The following is a 21,578-nucleotide window of genomic DNA, read 5'->3' on the forward strand; positions in this document are numbered from 1 at the left end:
CTGTTCTTACCTGTAAACTCTATCCAGATTCACTGAGAGACCCAATCTTAAAGATAAGATGAGAATTGATAAAAGAAGACACCTAGTGTCAACTAGCTCGATTTCCACAGTATACATGTGTATACGACACATTAAAAAATCATTTGCTTGGGATATAAAATACCATTTTTGCTCAGTAGCAATAAAGTAGCTTAAAAAGTGTTTTTTTTTACATGTATGGGTGTTTTTCCTGCATGTAAATCTGTACCACTTTGTGTGCCTGGTGCCTGTCGAGTCCAGAAGAGGGTGTTGGATCCCCGAAACTGGAGTTAACAGAGGACTGAGAGCTGCCAGGTGGGTGCTGGGAATCGAACCTTGGGTCATCTGGAAGAGCATATTGGTGCTCTTAATGACTGAGCCATTTCCCTAAGCCCTTGAAAAACAAAATCCAGCCTGGCGGTGGTGGCGCACGCCTTTAATCCCAGCGCTCGGGAGGCAGAGGCAGGCGGATCTCTGTGAGTTCGAGGCCAGCCTGGTCTACAGGAGCTAGTTCCAGGACAGGCTCCAAAACTACAGAGAAACCCTGTCTCGAAAAAAAAAAAAAAAAAAAAAAAACAAAAACAAAAAAAAGAAAAAATCCAGAAGCCTTTTTTAAAAAATATTTATTTATTTATTATGTATACTATATTCTATCTGTGTGCCAGAAGAGGGCACCAGATCCCATTACAGATGGTTGTGAGCCACCATGTGGTTGCTGGGAATTGAACTCAGGACCTTTGGAAGAGCAGGCAATGCTCTTAACCTCAGCCATCTCTCCAGCCCTCCAGAAGCCTTTTAAAGTTGGAGTAGTAACGTGAATGATTAAGACAACCATTTTACTAAATTAAAACTAATAGAGAATTTTTGCTGTTGATACCAGACTCAACTTCTTGGAGGGTGGGAGGTGGGGAAGAAAGGATTAAGTTGGCATTAATGTGGAATTTTTTTTAAAAGATCACTTTATATGTCTGAATGTTTTGCTTACATGTATATATGTGGGTTGTGTGTTTGCCTGGTACCAGAGGTGGTTGGAAGAGGGCATCTGATCTTGTGAAACTGGAGCTACAGATAGTTGTGAAACACCATGTGGTTGCTGGGAATCGAACCTTGGTCATCTGCAAAAGCAGCAATGCTCTAAACTGCCAGATCAGCTTTCTATTCCTGTAGTCTACATTTTTCCTATCAGATTCTCATTTCTAGATGAGCTCCAGAAGCTTTAAATAATGACAACATATATTTCACTATTAACATGATTTTTGAGTACCAGTAAATAGACTAAGATGTTTTAGAAAACTCCCATGGTTTAATAAATAGAATCCAAATTTGTAATTGTTACGGTTTGAATATATATCATGTATTAATAATAGTATATTTTAACTCTAATACAGAAACTTGACATAGATGACCATGTAGCCTTTTTGATTGGTCTGTAAACTCTCATCTTTAACCTTTCCATTTTTTTTCCCTGCCTATGGTACAGGTTCTTATATAGGGTCACAATGTTTTAATTGTGCATAAATAGGAGACTTTGCAATTTGGTGCCTTTTAAAAAGATATTCTTAGTGGCAATGAGATCCATTGGAATCACTTGGATGTATCTTCCTTTATATTTAAGATTTTTGTTTTTTGAGACAGGGTTTCTGTGTAGCTTTGGATCCTGTCCTGGAACTCACTGTGTAGACCAGTCTGGCCTCAAACTCAGAGATCCTCCACCTGCGTCTGCCTCATGACTACTGGGATGAAGGACATGTACCACGAAGGTTTTTCCTTTTTTTTTGAGATGGTTTCTCTGTGGCTTTGGCCGCCTGTCCTAGAACTAGCTCTTATAGACCAGGCTGGCCTTGAACTCACATAGGTCCTCCTGCCTCTGCCTCCCAAGTGCTGGGAATAAAGGCGTGGGTTTTTCTTTTTTGAAGTTAGCTCTGTATATAAATAAGTGTTATGTATGCATGTGCACCATTTATGTTCCTGGTGTGGTGGAGGAAAGAAGTGTAGGTATCAGATCCCCAAGAACTGGAGCTACAGATGGTTGTGAGTCACCCTGTGGGTGCTGGGAATTGAATATGGGTTTTCTGGCAGAATAGCTAGTACTTTTAACCCATCTATTCTTCCAGCCCCTTTAAAAACTTAAAATTTCTTAGGATATTTTTGTCTGTATGTATTTCTGTGCAACATGCATGCAGTGCCCTTGGAGGTCAGAAGATTAGCTGGATTATGTATGCTGGGAATTAAACCTGTAGTCCTGAAAGAGCAGCTATTCTTAACTGGAGCCATTTCCCTAGCCCCTTAAAAAGGAATTCTTTATTGTGCATGGAATTTTACGAGATTTACTTTAAGATGAAAATAACTAGATTTTGGAGGGAATGAAGTGATTGAAGCATATGAAAATACAAAATTGGCCAGGTGGTGCACGCCTTTAATCCCAGTACTTAGGTTGCAGAGGAAGACGGATCTCAGTAAGTTTGAGGCCAGCCTGGTATACCAAGCAACGAGTTCCAGGACAGCCAGGACTGTTACACAGAGAAACCCTGTCTCAAAACACCATAAAAAACAAAACCAAACCGAAATTGACTTAAATGTTTTCTGCTACTTTGTGTTTGTGGAAATGAGCATGCTTTTCCTAAATAATTTTTCAGTAGAACATACTTTAGAAATTATCCTGATGTGGGTATATTTTGAGGTTCTATTTGAGTTATAACTCTGACCAATGTTAATATTTATGTAATTGAAGTATCATTCTAGTTATACAGAACCAAACATTGGGAAAAATTCTTAGTGCGTCATAGATAAAAATTGAGGCACTTTTTTGTTTTATGTTGTATTTTGAGAAACATTTTAGGTTAAGATGTTTGGATATTAAATTTTTTTATATTGGTTTGCTTCTTTAGGATAAAAACTTTAAGTCAGGCATGGGGGCGCACACTTTTAGTCATAGTGCTTGGGAGGAGAGGCTACAGAGCTCTGTAGTGAGACCACGTCTCTAAAAAAAACTAAAACAAAACTACAAAAGACACTAAAAAACCAAACTATTACGGATTATAAATTTGCATTTTCTTGTAGGTTATCTGTAAAACTGGGTTTATTGTTGAGAACTAAAGAAAAGTCATGAAGTTAAAACAACTTTGGGATTCTTTTAACATTAATTTTGTTGGGCACTTTGGCATATACCTTTAATCCAAACATTTGGTAGGAAGAGACAGGAGTGTTTCTGAGTTCTACGACAGACAGGGCTACACAGAGAAACCCTGTCTTTTTTTTTTAAAATATATTTATTTATTAAGTATACAATATTCTGCCTGTGTGTATGCCTGAAGGCCAGAAGAGGGCACCAGACCTCATTACAGATGGTTGTGAGCCACCATGTGGTTGCTGGGAATTGAACTCAAGACCTTTGGAAGAGCAGGCAATGCTCTTAACCGCTGAGACATCTCTCCAGCCCCCAAGAAACCCTGTCTTGAAAGCCAATGTATATATAGTCTGTTTAAAAAAAATTCACACAATGTATTTTGATCGTATTTACATTCCTCCCCTAACTCCTTCCAGTTCCATTCCCACCTCTCTATCCTCTACAATGTCGTTATTTTCTTTTAAAGGACAAAGTCTTACTAAGTAGTTCTGACTGGCCTTGGAATTCATAGGTCTATCTGCCTCTGAGTATTTGAATTAAAGGCAGGTCATCCTTTAAAAAATAAACCATTGAGACCAGTTTGTGCTGCCCATATGCTTTTTTTGTATGGTCAACTTACCAGGGGCCATACCCTTAAATAAAACTTGATTCCCTTTACCCCAGAAGCAATTAAGTGACCATATGTACTCAGTTAGGAACTGGGGCTAGTGAATTTCTTGCTTCTCCATGTTAAAGTGCTGACTAGCTTGTGTATTTATCGGTGCAATGATCTTGTCAAGTCTTAGAAGACACTTTGTTCTGGCCCTCCCTGACTTTCTGTCCCTTCTTGATAGAGGTCTCAGTTGTAACTGAGTACTCAATTGACATTTATCCCTACACTTGGTTGTGAGTTTCTGCCCAAACTACCTTCCATTGCACAAAGAAACTTTGTTCATGAAGTCTGAATATGAATATAGAGGAATGAATGTAGAGGGCAGAGTGAGTGATCTGTGAGGCAATGTAGCTTATAGCTTACTAGCATCACTTAAGTGTGGTACTAGGTTTCTTTATCTGGACTGCCTACCATAAACTAGACATAGCAATTTAAGTAGTAGTACGTTAATGTACCAAGTAGCCTAGGTGTTTGAATTACATAGTAAGGTAGTGTAGAAGATCTCAAAGTAAATAGTATCTTTTTAGAACAAGAAAAATTTACTTTTATATGTAAGACCATTTTGCTGGATATGTATGCAGCACCTGGCATGGCATGTGTGTTTATAGAAATTTATTTTTCTATTTTTCTGAGATGATATCTACTTGTATATTGACAGTGAAGTTTTTTATTAGCGTTTATTTTTGGAAAAGGGTCTTACCTCAGCCTCCCAATTCTGGGGGTTTAGACACTCAGATGACATACTTTCACCTTGTGTTGTGTCTGGTGGTGTATAACTGCAGCATTCAAGAGGCTAAGGTTTTTGCCATGAATTTGAAGCCAATTTGGACTGTTGTGGGACCCTTGTTAAACAAAATATATACAAATATTCACATAGATATGTGTACTACCATCATGTATGTATAATCATTTTAGTTAATAGAGCTGGTGAAAAATCCATGAACTTTTTTACCAGCAATTTAGAAAATACTTGTGTTTAACACATGAATTTACTGAATTCTTTTGAGTCTATTTAATTTTCATTATTAAATCTTAACATGCATTGCATAGTAAGTACATTGTTCATTGTTACTGCCTCCCCTTCTCTCTCCTATTTCTCTTCCTTGCTAGTATACTTTCTTCAGATATCCCCTTCTGCCCTCTTGTCACATGTTTATAAATACTGTAGTCTGTATATGAGAGAAATGTTAGCATGACAGTTTTTATTACAGGTGCATAAGTGTTGGTTTGGAGAGTTTATATAGACGGGAGACATTATTTACGATTAAATTGCAAGCAGATGGGGCAAAAGATGAAGGGAGGGTAAAAGGATTTACTTGGGTTGGGGTTGGTAGAGAAGGCTTAACAGAATTGAGTAGCACAGTGAAGAAAATATGGCTAGTTTTAACAGTATTTTATGGAAATAAGTAGGAGATAAATCTTCTGTAACACATGCCAGAATGTAGTTGTCTGTTACACATAAGCCAGAATGTGGTTGTTTAAAACTGCAATGATTTCTTTCATTGTATAAAGTTTTGAACTTTAGAGTGGGTGTCATGACATAAAAAAATGATTGAATTATAGAAAATGTTTGAATGAAAAAATAAAGGCTAAAAGAGGGATTACAACAATAAGGAGGATAAGGATAATCTTTTTGAAGAAAAAAGATTGTACTTTGGATGAGAAAATTAGTATCTAAAGCATTTGATAGCCTAGGGAAAAAAGTTCACAAGGTATAGTCAAATCCTTGTATAACTAATGTGATGTGACTGTTAAAATAAGCTAGACTGTGTAGTAGAGGTGTATGTATCTGTGGGTGAAATAATTAGTAGTCTCCTCAATCTCAGTCTATATTTACCAATATTATATTGTAGATGACACTTTGAAGTGATACTTGAGAGTGCTGGCTTCTTGGAGGTAGGTAGTTTTGCTTCCATTATTGGAATAGAATTAGTCAAACATAAGGAACAGCTTAAGTCTTGAGCATTATATGTAGGCATAAGAAGAGTTGTCTTTCGAGTAAGGAAACAGATTTCACTAGAACATTTTTTCTTTTTTTCCTTTTTATTTCTTTCTTTGTTTTTCAAGACAGGGTTTCTCTGTGTAATAGCACTGGTTGTCCTGAAACTCATTTTTATACCAGGCTGGCATACCTCAGAGATCCACCTGCCTCTACTTCCCCAGTGCTGGGATTAAAGGTATGTGTACCACCACCACCTAGCTCACTAGAATATTTAAGAATAGTTTTTTTGTCTCAGTATAGAGAAAACCTTTTTTTGTTTTTCTTTTTAAAGATTTATTCTGTACACAGTGTTCTGTCCGCATTATGCCTGCAGGCCAGAAGAAAACGACAGATTTCAATACAAATGGGTGTGAACCACCATGTGGTTGCTGGGAATTGAACCCAGGACCTCTAGAAGAGCCCCCAGTGCTTTTAATCACTGAGTCATCTCTCCAGCCCCTAGAGATAACTTTCTATTAAATGTTTTAAAGTGAAACAGGCTTATATTATGTAGTGGCTTTGGGAAGAGTTATGACTAAGAGTAATCACAATTCAAATCTGATATTGCTAAATTTGTGTGTGTGTGTGTTTTGTCTTGTGTATGAGTGAGAGTATGTGCAGGTGGTTATTAGAGTGTTTTGTCTTAATGTATATGAGTGAGAGAGATTGTGTACAGGGCTCATTAGAGAGCAAGAGAATGTATGTATATGTATCTATATGTACACACAGGTGCTTATGTACCACAGTGCTCATACAGTGGTCAGAGCACAACCTTAGGTGTTGGTCAGACCTTTTCTACTTTGTTTGAGACCAGGTAATCTTCGTTCGCTGCTGTGTATGTCAGACTGGCTGGTCAGTAATTTTCCAGAGATTCTCCTGTCTCTGCCTTCCATCTTTGTAAGATATGCTGGTATTACAGTGTTACTGTATTAACTCTACATGGGTTCTGGGTATGGGAGTTCTGGGCCTTATGCTTGGATGGCAGGCACTTTACCCCGAGTCATCTCCTCACACTCTGATTAGTGTCAGAAGTAGCACGACTAATAAAAAAGTTTAGAGATCGATATTGGGGTTCAGCCTGAAAGTCAGAAAAGCAAAACAGCCAGCCACTGACTCTTAACTCTTCCTTAGTCCAAAATGGCGATCCTGCTTTCAGGAATCCTAAGAAAGAGACCGTGTCTGAAACCTGTTATTTATGTCTTATATTCCCCTCTAGTTCTGGGCTTAAAAGCATCCTCCTCTACTGCCTGTTTTCTGTGGCAAACTAGTGTGGCTACTGGGATTAAAGGCTTGTCAACACTGCCTGGTCTGTAAGACTGACCAGTGTGGCTCTTTTACTGTAATCTTCAGGCAAGCCTTATTTATTAAAATACAAATGAAACGTCACTACAGACAGAATTCAACTTTTATTCTTTGTCATCTCACCGACATTGGGCTTTCTCAGAAAGCTGGATTTTTAAAACTGTTTTGAGAACCCATTTTACTAAATATGAAAGACTTCACATTTTGTTCATCCTTCATACCATCATGCTGTGCTGAAAAACCCTAACTGCCTAATTGTCAGTGTCTTAAAAGTTAGGGCATATCGTATTTAATTAGAAATTGTCATAAAAAAATCAGGTTGTTTCTATTCTTTCCCTTAGCCTCAGGGTTCAGCAGTAAATGAGGTGGGTATTCTCTCACCTTTCCCCTTGTCTCGTCCCCTCCCTTCTTTCCTTTGTAATATATATACAGCACAAGCTGGTCTCCTGCCTTAGACTTCCAAGGGCTAGCTAGGATTACAGGTGTGCATCACTGCATCAGCTTTTTGTTTAGTTAAATATGGGCGAAAAAGTTAATTTTATTTAATAAATTACTCTAAATTTGTCATTCTTCAATCCTTTTATTGATGTAGGATATGATGGTGGTTTAGAAGGGAGGACTAGTAGACATATTCATTACTTAGAAGTAGCTTTCTTTTTTAAATAATTTATTTATTTATTTATTTAGTATACAATATTCTGTCTGTGTGTATGCCTGCAGGCCGGAAGAGGGCACCAGACCTCTTTACAGATGGTTGTGAGCCACCATGTGGTTGCCGGGAATTGAACTCAGGACCTTTGGAAGAGCAGGCAATGCTCTTAACCACTGAGCCATCTCTCCAGCCCCCTAGAAGTAGCTTTCTAATGTTGGTGACTGAAGAAATGTTTGTTACTTTACAGATAGACAGCTTCCCTTAAAGTTTTTTTCCCTGTTTCTCTTTAGAATACAGGGTAACTCTTCATAGCCTCGGCTGTCCTGGAACTCATTATGTAGACCAGGTTGACCTACAAATCAGAGATCTAACTGTTGTGCTTCTCGAGTGCTAGATTTAAAGGCTTGTGCCACAATGCCCAGCCCTTAGAATTTCTAATTACTGTTGCCTTGATGGAATTTTTATTTTGTCTTAACCTTTCCTAGGTTTATTCTATGGATTTTGATGGCTTTCAATAATAATTTGTTGGTGGAAACTTTGGAAATTTTTTTAAAAGGTATTTTTAAAAGTTAGTTCTTTTTCCTCTCTTGTGTTTTGTTTTTGATACTGGCTGGGTCTCACTATGTAGCCCTGGCTGCCTGGAGCTCACTATGTAAACCCCGTTGACCTAAAAAAAATTAGTATAGTTTGCTTGCCTTGTCTCTGGAGTGCTAGAAGTAAAGGCATGTCACCACACTTGGCCTAAGTTAGTATTTTATGTAAATAGCTTTTGTTTAGAACATTTGGAGAAAAACTGTAACAATGAGACTATCAAAAGCTTCTGTTACCCCTACTGTAATTTGTATCTGTATATATTAAAGCATTTTGTATTTCCCATCTTAATCTTGCTATTTTGTTTTGACAGCTTTTTTTTTCCCAAAAAATTTTATTTATTTATTATAGATACGGTGTTCTGTCTGTCTGTATGCCTGCACACCAGAAGAGGGCACCAGATCTTATTGCAGATGGTGGTGAGCCACCATGTGGTTGCTGGGACTTGAACTTATGACCCCTGGAAGAACAGTCAGTGTTCTTAAACCCTGAGCCATCTCTCTAGCCCCATTTTGATCAGTTCTTAAGAGATGACTAAATTGAAAGGAGTTGTTAATATTACTAATGATGCTAGATTATGCAAATATTAGGTAGGAGGCTCCATACTAAAATACAATTTAGATTATTTTAGCTATTTGGAAAATAAGATGTTGTAATCTACTACTTACTCATAGTCCTTTGCAATAATAGATTCAACCGTCGCATTATTTTTATTTTTTAGTTTATAGGAGTCTTGTACAGAGTGAGTTCCAGAACAGTCAGAGCTGCACAGAGAAGCCCTGTCTCAAACAAAACAACAACAACAACAACAAAAAGAGGTTTTTGGTCTAAAGGATAAGATATAAATAAATAAGGATGCAAATGCTATATGAGGAAATAAAATGTATAGCAAGATTTGTCAGCCTTGCTGTTAACTGACAATTTTGGTGTACTGTGCCAGAGTGTACAGAAGCAATCCTCCTGTCTCTTAATTGTCCCCTTCAGTCTATGACAACCAATACCATCAGATGTTTCCTGGGCACCAAATTACTCTACTGGATACGATAGGGTGATGTCAACCTGAAAGGGTGCCTTTGTTGATCGTTGTAGGTTTTGGGGATCACAGAGTGTTTGTGTGAGCTTGGTTTATTGGTTGAGCTTGACTGGTGGAATTTTCAGGGAAACAGTTTTTTTTTCCTCTTTAGCGACAGGCTTTCTCTATGTAGCTCTGGCTGTCCTGGAATTCCTGTAGATTAGACCTGTTTTTGCCTTTTGAGTGCTGCGATTAAAAGCATGCATCACTACCATTACTACTGCCTGGCAAAAGTTTTTTGTTTGTTTTTTGCTTCTTTTTGAGACAGGGTTTCTCTGTAGTTTTTGGAGCCTGTCCTGGAACTAGCTCTTATAGACCAGGCTGGCTTCAAACTCACAGAGACCCATCTGCCTCTGACTCCCTAGTGCTGGGATTAAAGGCTTGCACCACCAATGCCCGGCTTGGCAAAACTTTTGAGACTGAGAGGTTAAAAAAATTGTCTTAGAAATTGTATATAGGTATAGTGGAAAGAAATGAAAATTAGCTAGGACTTTTAGTATATATTTGATGCTTGTTATTGGTATGTAAACTGAGATTTTCTTTTTTTATATTTCAACACTACTTTTCCTGTGTGTACTCTGTGTATATGAACATGTGTATCTGCCATGTATATTAACTGGCACCTGCAAATGAAGAAGGCACTGGAGCCCCTGGAACTGGAGTTAACAAATGATCATGAGGCTTGTGTGGTTGCTGGGAATCTTAACTTGAGAGCGTTAGAAGAGTAACAAGTATTCTTAACTGCTTTTCAGCTCTCCAACTTTGAGATGAAAATAGGCAAAAATTGCAACTTAAAAGTCATGTGTTGGGTATGACGGTTGAGAATTAGATGTAATTGGCTTGATCAAAAATGAAGGCCTGAAGCTGTTGTGAACAGTGTGTGAACTTGAGTTATCTAGAGATAAACAAGATGATGAGGAGTCAACTCCCTGAGTTAAATGTAATACCAGATAATGCCTGGCTTGCTTGGCAAGACTAGATCTCATGTTGGTGTTTTATATGTCATTTGTGAACAAAGTGAATCTTGAGGTCAAGTATGTGTAGAATTGGTTAATCAAGAATTCTTCCTGCCTTTATCATTGTTATTAACATAAAAGTTTGAGTTTTTTATTTTAAATTTGGAAGCTACAATCCATAAAATCCATTGTTTTCAGACAAGTTCAAAACTTTAAGACTTAAATTGGGGCTCTTATGATGATGCAAGCCTTTAATCCCAGTACTCAGGAGGTAGGGACTGACAGATCTCTGAGTTTGAGGCCAGTCTGGTCTACACAGCGCATTCCAGGATAGTCAGGTTCATACAGAGACCCGGTCCTGGGGAAAACAAAACACCCCCCCCCAAACCGTTTTGTAAATAGTAAGATTGTATTTTGAAGTGCTCTTCCATATCTCACCACTGTATAGAATATGGTTACTAGAATATCACATTTACTTTTTTTTTGTAGTTTTATACTTGGCAAAACGCCAAGTATAAAAGATATATACAAACACACATCACAACTAGTCTTTTTTCTTTTGGTTTTTATTGCATATTTAGTGAAGATGAAATTTTAGGGGGATAAGAATAAGGCTAAATTTAGAATTAAAAAAATTTTTAATCTTTAGATTTAAGGTTTTTTTTTATTACTTTATATTTTTTGAAACTTGTTACAAGAGGACTTGGGAATGAGAAAAATGTATTTAAGTATGTTGTGGTTACCTTGGAAGCAGGAAACTTCGTCGTGAATGAGATTTCCATTGTTTGGATACCTGGATGGAAAAATGATTTTAGTGATTAAGATGCTGTAGAATCAGCAGTTATGAATAAAAACTGCTACAAAACAGTGCCTAATATCAAGATTCCTACACTAAAATAATGAAAAAACAAACTGACATTTAAATCATGAGCTTGTTTGGCCTTTTTTTTTAAATCTTATTTTTAATTGTCATTCTTTCTAAAATGGGAATTATGCTAAACTTTATAATTGGACATAATTAAAAATATATTGTATTTCTATGCATTCATATAATGTAATTTAATCATGTCGACTCCTGTTTCTTTTGATGCCACCTTGTGTCTTTTTGTCTTCACAATCCTAATAGTTGACCTTCTATATTGAATATATAATAAAAATAATTTTAAAATGTGATACACTTTTTTCTTCTTTCAGTATAATAATCATGAAATTCGTTCCGGAAAGCACATTGGTGTCTGCATCTCAGTTGCCAACAATAGGCTTTTCGTGGGCTCTATTCCTAAGAGTAAAACCAAGGAACAGATTCTTGAAGAATTTAGTAAAGTGACAGGTAAGGTTATATTTAATGGGCAGGAGGTACAACCTTATCAGTAATGAAGGGAATATTTTGTGCCAAGTGTTCTAAATACTATAAACTATATTTGTTGAATAAGAATTTTTACTTATTTTTATGAGGTAAATTGTGTTCTTATGCAAGGCAGATGGTGACGGTGCACACCTTTAATGCCAGCACTCGGGAGGCAGAGGCAGGCGATCTATTGAGTTCTAGGGCAGCCAGGGATACAAAGAAAAACTGTGTGTGCATTGTCAGATAAGCAGACAGTGAATTAGAGATTGATTGGCTGTTAAGAGCATTGGTTGCTTTTCCAGAGGACTGGAGTTGGATTTCTAGTACCCATTTGGCGGTTCTCAACCATCAGTTTTAGGTGATTCTGGGTACCAGGCACAGACACGTAAGCAAACGCATCCATAAACATAAATAACTTTAAACAGCAAATGTACACAGAGGTTTTGGAGGTAATTTCCTGGCAGTTAAGATAATTTAGGAGTATACAGAGCTGGGGACAGAGTGTTTACCTAGCATTCACAAAACCTTAGGTTTGATACCCATAGCTACATAAAGCCTGGTGTTGGCACATAAATACCCAGCTGTCATTCCAGAGCTTAGCAGCAATGCTTTATCTTTATGTATGCCTGCATGCCAGAATAGGCATTAGGGCCTACATTGTGAGCCACCATGTAGGTGCTGGCAATTGAACTGAGACTTCTGGAAGAGCATTGTGTGCTCTTAGCGACTGAGCAATCTCTGCAGCCCTGAGACCTTGTCTTAAAAGATAGTAAGACAAACCGGGCGATGGTGGCGCACGCCTTTAATCCCAGCACTCGGGAGGCAGAGGCAGGGGGATCTCTGTGAGTTCGAGACCAGCCTGGTCTACAGAGCTAGTTCCAGGTCAGGCTCCAAAGCCGCAGAGAAACCCTGTCTCGAAAAACAAAAAACAAAAAACAAACAAAAAAAAGAATAAGAAAAACTAAACTTGGGAATACAGCTGTAATTTGATTCAGTCTGTGAAATTGTTGTACATCCTCTCCTTGCTTTGTGTTTATTTCCAAACTGTTAGTTTTTAATTGTTACATATGAATGAAGCTTTCTCCCATGTTAAGGAACAAGTGTTATAAGTGGAGATTTATGGTTAACATGGTATATTTTTTAAAATTGATTATCTGGGGGCTGGAGAGATGGCTCAGTGGTTAAGAGCATTGCCTGCTCTTTCAAAGGTCCTGAGTTCAATTCCCGGCAACCACATGGTGGCTCACAACCATCTGTAAAGAGGTCTGGTGCCCTCTTCCGGCCTGCAGGCATACACACAGACAGAATATTGTATACATAATAAATAAATAAAAAAAAATAAAATTGATTATCTGCCTACAATGTTCAGAAAATTATTTAAGTATTTAGAAACATAGAAAAGTGCTCAGCATTAGCAATATTTACTCTCTCATTTGAAAATTTTTGAAATTTCCATCAATATTTGAGAACAGAAAAAAATGCCATTTAAACAAATTTCACCACCTGGCAAAATAGCGAGGCTTTATGTCAAACACAAAAAGTTAGGACTGTGGATATATAGCTCAGTTTTTACCTAGGATAAAGACGTGTGTTCTTGTGCACGTGACCACTCCCTTCTCAGTGGAATTTTAATGTAGTGAATTAAGTTAACCATGTTTGACAATGTGATGGCATTTTTCTAAATAATAGAATTTTTTTTATTTGCCTCATAGATTTATTGGAATCAAAACAGTTCTTGGGGCTAGTTAAATATTTTGCTCTTGTTGGATTTTCTGGGCTTAGAATACTAGAATAGGGTTTATTTGGAAAATTATTTGGATCTTTGGGAATATATATTTCTTTCTTTTTTGTTGTTATTGTTTCTTAGAAACAGGGTTTAACAGCTCTGGCTGTACTGGAACTCTGTAGTTCAGGGTAGACTTGAACTACAGAGATCCTCCTACCTCTACCTCCCAGGTATTGGGATTAAAGGTGTGTGTCACCACCACACCTGGCTTTTGGTCCTTTTCAAAATAGTTATTAATCTTTGTAAAAGTGTCTAGGTTAGAAAATAAGATTATTTCTCATTTTTTTATTTAAATAGTGTCTTAGTAAAACAAAGCTTTAGCTGTTATATGTTTTTGCTACTTAACTTATTTTTCTGGAATGTTTGCTTAATTTCAGAGGGTCTCACAGATGTCATTTTATATCACCAACCTGATGATAAGAAAAAAAATAGAGGCTTTTGCTTTCTGGAATATGAAGATCACAAAACAGCTGCCCAGGCAAGGCGTAGGTTAATGAGTGGTAAAGTCAAAGTCTGGGGAAATGTTGGAACTGTTGAATGGGCTGATCCCATAGAAGATCCTGATCCTGAAGTTATGGCAAAGGTAAGTATTGTTAAGTAAAGCAATTTTTATTGTGTTAATAGGAGGATGAGAGAAGACTTACTACTAAATGGATTGTATGCATTGTTTTAAATGATGTTTTTGAAGCTAAGAGTAAGAAATATGAGTGCATGGAAAATGAAAATAGAAGTCTTTAGGCATTTATCGCATTTTTCTAAAAATTTATTTTTTCTGTGTAGTGTTTTGCTGATGTATGTGTCCACACATCAGAAGAGCATACCAGATCTCATAGAGGTTGAGAGCCACCTTTTTGGTTGCTGGGTATTGAAATGAGGATCTCTGGCCAGTGCTCTTAAACTCTGAGCATTTCTCTTGCCCTCATCTTATTAATTTGTATTTATAGAGATGGCTATTTATTTTTTTATTTATTTGTTTATTTATTGGCGGTTTTCCTAGACAGTGTTTCTTTCCTGGAACTTGTTCTGTACTTAAGCCTGGCCATGAACTCAAGAGTTTGGCCTCTGAGTGCTGGGATTAAAGGCACGCACCACAATTTATTGTGTAGATTCTAGAGCACTTTCTTTTGAGTATTTGAGGGTGGTGTCATTAATTACATGTTGCTTTGCGCCCCCCCCCCCCCATTTATTAAGTAGTACCCCTTAAAAAATAAAAGTGAACTATACTAACTTAGCAATGTTTGGATATTATTAAGTATTCTGCTTCTACAAACAGTTGAGACTAATTCTTGAGATAACTCTTAAAGTGCAGTTTTGCAGATTGTCTTGTCTTTTAGGAACCACTTTAATAGTTAAAAGGTTCTGTTAAATACAACTAGCTTATTTAAATCTATAGAGGGCAGTGTCTCTTCTTTCTGGGGATACAACTTTAGAGTAACAGTTTTAAATACTATACATATATTAAGAAGGACTAATACTTTATTTTCAAGACAGGATTTCTATGTAGCTTTGGAGCCTGTCCTGGAACTTGCTATGTAGACCAGCTTGAACTCGAACTCACCTGCCTCTGCCTCCCGAGTGCTGGGATTAAAGGTGTGCACCACCACCACTCGGCAGACTAATACTTCATAACCCCCAAATTACATTTTATAATAATTGTATTTTGAGAAATTTTCAGGATGGTGGAAATGAGGAGGAGGAAGTCAGATCTTTCTAGAAATTGAATGCATGGTCCCGCATGTATGGCAAGTGTACCAAGCTTAAACTCTTAGCATTTTACTAATACTTTAAGCACTTTCTCCAATGATTCAAAAGTAGTCTTAATTTTGATCACCTGTGTTGTGTTGAACGTGGAATGGGCTATCCTAGAGAACATGGGGTTCATATCTTTTAGAAATTAACTGTTCAGGGCCTGGAGAGATGGCCAAGCCAGTTAAGAGGACTGATTGTTCTTTTAGAGGACCTGTTGAATTCCCAGCACTCACATGGCAGCTCACAGCTGTCCTTAACTCCATCCGGTTCCAGGAGTTCTGACACTGTTACACCAGTGCACATGAAACAAAACAAAACAACAACAAAAAAACTCCTATTTGTTGGAAGTTGCTATTATAGATCAGACTGGCCAGAACTCAGAGATCTGTCTGATCTCACTACTATGATTAAATGTGGGCACCATCACTCCTCCACACAGAACTGACCCATTTTTTATTTTGAAATCACGAAAATATCAAAGCTAAACATATAATGTATATAATTTTACCCTTTAAGTTAGGTTTTCTATCCAGAAATTTTCCTATAATTCCAACTACATCCTATCCTTCTGGACTACCAGTATGCTATATTTGTTAAAATGAACCTATATTGGACATTTTAGAATTACATAGCTTGAGCCTGAAGGGATGGCTCAGCAGTTAAGAGCACTTTGGTCTTCAGAGTACCTTGGTTTGAATCCCCCATCCACAGCCCATCTGTTCTGGGGTGCCCTCTTCTGTCCTCCAAAGGCAATGCATGCAAATGGTGTACAGATACACATGCAACACTCATACATAAAAATAAGAAAAAATAAACACAGCTTTCGTTGGATTTCATATTTTATGTAGTTTATGGGTTTTTGACAACTGCAAATCAATGAGTGTTAGAACATTTTAATAAAGTAATTGAGTGAACTTTCAAGAAGAAAAAGTTGGAGTTTATAATTTCCCAGAGATTTTAATCCACTGTTGCTTGGTCATCATATTTTCTGGTCTTGTAACAATGTATAATAAACAGTATCATATGCTATGGAAATAACATGATAAAAGAAGCTTCTTAGGGCAGGTAGCAAGCAAAAAAGGAAGAAGAGAGTCTTGGGTCCTACGGTATTTTCAAGGACACACCTAATTTTCATTAGGCCTAGTTCTACAATCTTCCTAAAATACCACAGCCTTTAGACAAAAATATGGGTTTTTGGGAGGGAGTTAAGATTTCAATTACAATATGTAGTCTCTATTATAGCATCATGGAAATTGTATTACTGCCCTGAATAATCTTGTGCTTTGTCCAGTTATCTCTCAGATTTTGATAGCGACTCATCTCTTAACATTTTAAAATGTCACATGATTGGAATCATGCAACATACAGATTTCTCTGGGTGGTGATAACATTTTAAGTGCCCTCTTTGTAGTATTATGACTCTAGCAAAAAAAGAATTCATGCGCCCTTCCCTCCCCTTTCCCTTTCCCCCATTTTTCTTTGAATAGAACTGGCTATTCTGAAACGCCTGTGGATTCCTCTGCCTCCTGAGTGAATGGAGTGGTGGGGTTGATCAAAGATGTGCACCAACTCTGTCTTGGCTTATAACTAACTATACATTTTGTTCTCTTTGTCCATTCACATTCTGAGGGATATCTTGATTCCTTCTAATTTGGGGGAGTTTTAAATAAGGGTATTAAAAGCATCTGGATGCAGGGCTTTTTTTGTTTGTTTGTTTGTTTGTTTGTTTGTTTTTCGAGACAGGGTTTCTCTGGTTTTTGGAGCCTGTCCTGGAACTAGCTCTTGTAGAACAGGCTGGTCTCGAACTCACAGAAATCCACCTGCCTCTGCCTCCCAAGTGTTGGGATTAAAGGCGTGCGCCACCACTGCCCAGCTGGATGCAGGTTTTTATATGAACATAAAATATCACCTCTCTGGTAAATAACAGGGAACAATAAGAGAATAAGACTATATTTAGTTTGTAAGTAGCTGTCTTCTATAGGGTCTGTATCATTTTTCATCCCTTACACTGCGAATGAAAGTGTCTCTTGTTCTACATCCTCACTAACATTTCAAGCATTAACATTTTGTAACTCACAGATCCTCCTGCCTCTGTCTTCTGAGTTGGGATTAAAAGTGTGTTGTTTACGTTAGCTTTAGTCTGCTTATTTGCTAATGACTGGTGAGCACATTTTTCATGGTAGAAATTGTTTTGTAATAGCTTACTTTTTAAACTTTACCAGCATATTTCTTCCTTGATACTTACCCACAGGAGTTAAAATATTATATATAACTGGTTGTAATTCAAGGTAACTGTAGGGTGGGGTGGTTGCTTTTTGGAACTTGAACTTTTTGGAAATATTTAGAGAATTTGTTTTTTTTTTATTTTAGGTAAAAGTGCTGTTTGTTCGCAACCTTGCCAATACTGTAACAGAAGAAATTTTAGAAAAGTCATTTAGTCAGTTTGGGAAACTGGAACGAGTGAAGAAGCTAAAAGATTATGCTTTTATTCATTTTGATGAGCGAGATGGTGCTGTCAAGGTAAACAAGTGGTAGAAATTTTTCTAGGCATCTAAATTAAATCAACATTTTTAGTCATAAAATCAGCATGCTTTATAAATTGAAGGCAAAGTTCAAGTTATGGAATTTATTCAAGCAAAACCTTATTATTGATTTTACCCAATTTCTTAAGTAAAAATTGTGAAGATGAGGATCTTTAAAGCCCATCCATGTTTTATCTAATTTTCTGAAGCTTTCAGAGCTAATGTTAAGTATTTTTTCAAAGTTTTAATGTTTGAAAGGCCTTTGTTCATATTGATTATTTTTTTTTAAAGGCTATGGAAGAAATGAATGGTAAAGACTTGGAGGGAGAAAATATTGAAATCGTTTTTGCTAAGCCACCAGATCAGAAGAGAAAAGAAAGGAAAGCTCAGAGGCAAGCAGCAAAGAATCAAATGTGAGTAAAATTTGTATAATTTAAAGAAAATTGTAAACATATAATTTTGGTATATTTTGTATCACTGAAACATTAAGTACCGTTTGAAAACAACTTGAATTGAGAACTTTGGGTAATAGAAAAATGGCAAGGATCTAAATAAATATTTACAAAGGTCTTGCTGTTGACCGTATTTGTGGTAATTCCTAGTAGCTGATATTTGAGCAAAGGGAAGCAGACTCTTTAATGTTACTGTATAATTCATATTAGTGATCTATATGACAATATTGTTGGCAAAAGATGGGGATTCCTCATCTCGATGTTTTTATCTTCATTTATTTTTTTAAATAGTGAGTGCTCACTGTGTAGCAATCTCTAGCCAGACTAGCCTTGAAATCAGAGAGTGCTATCTGCTTCTCCAAGTGCTGGGATTAAAGGTGTGTGCCACCATGCCTCAATGAGAATTTCTTCTCAGAGAGTTATAGAATATTCTGTCTTTTATTAGGTTGTTACCTTTACACCAAAGAGATATAGAGATTTATTTAACATATACCCCATTACTCAGATTTCATATGATGATGAATAGACCTTGTGAAATGGGGATAGATAGTAAAATAAAATATTAAATAAGTTAGAGTCGTTGAAGAGATGACTTAGCATCAGTTAAGGATGTTTGCTGTTTGCTGCTCTACTAGAGGGCCAGAATTGAGTCTCTAACATACACATCTGGAATCTTAGAACCTCCATAACTCTAGTTTAGGTTAATTCTGATGCTCCTCTGGGCAGTTTTATTTATGTATACTTGTGCATACATAAACATATACAATAAACTATAGAAAATAGATGTGATGAATTATATTAATTGGAGACACTTTCATAGAGTATCTACAAGGAGGTGTGTGTGTGTGTGTGTTCAGGTAATAGAGGGATCCTCAAGATTCCTTGGGGGTAAGAAAGCCTGTTGATTTGAGATCTGTTCCTTATCCCTTCACACATGAAGCATAATGCCTGTTCATGCACAAACAAAATAAAAAAAATCTTAGTAAGAAGAAAAAAAAAAGTAGGTGCTAGAGAGGTGATGATGACTCACAGTCATCTTGCGAAAGTTGATTCAGTTTCCAGGGTACTGGAAATTGTAGGACTCCAGCAGAAGTTGGCCTTTGGTTTTGTTCAGTGTGCTGGACCATGCCCTCTTATGATGTACACAAAGCCACATGTCTTTATAAAAAGGAAAGGGAAACTTTGAGTCTAAGAAATGAAGATAGCAGTTTACAAATTGTTAGGGATAAAGGCGGTAATTGCTGTTTAACATAAAATCAGTATTCACTCACTCACTCATTCACTCACTCACTCACTAACTCATTCATGACAGAGTTCCTTTGTGTAGCAACCGTAAAGGTCCTAGAACTTGGTCTGTAGGCCAGGCTGGCCTTGAACTCTTGGTCCCCCCCGCATCTGCCTCCTGGGATTAAAGGTGTGGTCCACCATATTAGTTACAAGTATTTAATTAAGGACAGTTTTCTGTGAGTAAAGGAAGATCCTTTTTACATATGCCTGTTATTTCATAATCAAAGAAGTGACCACATTCTTGTACACATAGTTAAATGTCTAGTGGATGGATGGTAAGTTCAAATGCTAACTAAGTAATTTGGTATCAAATATATTTTTTCAGATATCTTATGAAACAGTTATCATTGTGATCTTTATTTTTGTTTAAGACCTTAAGAAGTGAGCTGTATTGTTTTGGTGGTTGAAGCCTAAAAGAAGAAAAGAGTTTTTTATAGTCTCAAATTCTTGAATATATTAGTCTGTATGTAATAAAAATAATATTTTGATAATTCCCTTTAGAAGACAGTTAGAGATTATTAGAGTGATACCAGATATAAGTATCAGAAACTATTCTAGATTGGGATTAGAGAAATTACATTTCTGACTTGATAAAACCTATAACGTATTTGAAAGTTCACATTGCATCTTAGTCTTTTACTCAGTTTTAGATGAGGAAATTCTTGATGCACAGATTTCAACTTGTCTAAGATCAGTTATTGAAGAGATGGCATTGAACCAAGGCAGTGGTTCTGGCCCTCTGTTTTTTTGTTATTGACATTTTAGGTTTTTAATTTTTTTTGATTATAAGACAGTATCAACATCTCCCAGCTTTTTCTAGGTAGCAATAGCACCCACTTATATCCCTAGATGTGGTAGGAGTTGGAATGGAACCATTATCCTTAATGAGAATTATTGCATAGATTAGCTGCTTGGTTTGTGTTCCTTAAGCCAGAAAAAGATAATTTACTACTTATTATGCCAGAATAAAAAAAAAATCGTACTCTATCAAGTCTGGTGGTGGTGGTACACACCTTTAATCCTAGCATGTGGGAAGCAGAGGCAGGTGGATCTCTGAGTTTGAGGCCAACATGGTCTACAGAGTGAAATCTGGATCATCTAGGGGGTACACAGAGAAGAAATCCAAAATTGAAGGAAAAAAAAAACAATAAAAAATATCAACAAAAAATATAAACCATCAAAAAAGGTCAGTCTGAAAACCTTTTGTGTCAGAATAGTGTTGTTTTTTTTTTTTAAGATTTATTTATGTATATAGTGTTCAGCCTCCATATATGCCTGCATGCCAGAAGAGGGCTCCAGATATCATTACAGATGGTTGTGAGCCACCATGTTGATTGCTGGGAATTGAATCAGGACCTCTGGAAGAGCAGTCAGTGCTCTTAACCTCTGAGCCATCTCTTTAGCCCCTAGATGTTTTTTATGTGTTTATGTTGGAATAGGAAAATGCTTTTATGAATTGAGTGTTAAAAGGGAAATTATTTCTGGAGTTGGTGATGTAACGAAGCAAGTAAGTTGCTAGCTGTCAAGTTTTCAAATCAGGTTCTGTCCCAGGACTCTCCATCCACTGGTGGAAGGAGAGAATCAACCATCTCCCAGAAATTGTTTTTTGACTTGGTAGAAGATTGATTCATGGCATATTCGTTTTTCCCCTTCTTCCAGAATAAGTAAATAAATATGAAAGTAAATTATTTTACAAGGAAAAATTGTTTCATATGTTTTTTGGTATTTTTGAGCTCAGGTCAATAATACATGCATCCAAGTTTTAAGTAAATATGCTCTGGTGTTAGAATGAATTAGACTATTAAAGAGTTTTAACTTCGGTTTCTTTTTTTAAGGTTTTTTTTATTTATGGTATTAATGAGTGTATGTACATTACATAACAAAGGCCCATGGAGGTCCGAAAAAGGGTGTTGGATCCTCTGGGAGTGTGAGGTGCCATGTCTGTCCTGAGAACCCACCCAGGTCCTCTGCAAGAGCAGCAAATACCCTTAACCTCTGATCCGTCTCTCCAGACCCAACATGAGTTACTTTTGTGATTGCTTTTTATCATTCTTTTGAAGCTGTAATTTTATGCTTTCGTCGT

The 21,578-nt window shown here is 36.8% G+C and overlaps 1 protein-coding gene across 5 annotated transcripts in view; it reads left to right on the plus strand.

Annotated features, from left to right (window-relative positions):
* The window catches only part of Syncrip (synaptotagmin binding cytoplasmic RNA interacting protein), a 40,064-nt gene that overhangs the window by 10,467 nt on the left and 8,019 nt on the right, over positions 1-21,578 (plus strand). For all 5 annotated transcript variants that reach the window (XM_075965031.1, XM_075965036.1, XM_075965032.1 and 2 more), the window contains 4 exons: positions 11,546-11,681; positions 13,863-14,068; positions 17,605-17,754; positions 18,048-18,169. In XM_075965031.1, the coding sequence (XP_075821146.1) occupies positions 11,546-11,681; positions 13,863-14,068; positions 17,605-17,754; positions 18,048-18,169 (614 nt within the window). The remainder of the gene's footprint in view (positions 1-11,545; positions 11,682-13,862; positions 14,069-17,604; positions 17,755-18,047; positions 18,170-21,578) is intronic.

This window comes from Microtus pennsylvanicus, chromosome 3 (genome assembly GCF_037038515.1).
Source record: "Microtus pennsylvanicus isolate mMicPen1 chromosome 3, mMicPen1.hap1, whole genome shotgun sequence".
NCBI lineage: Eukaryota > Metazoa > Chordata > Mammalia > Rodentia > Cricetidae > Microtus > Microtus pennsylvanicus.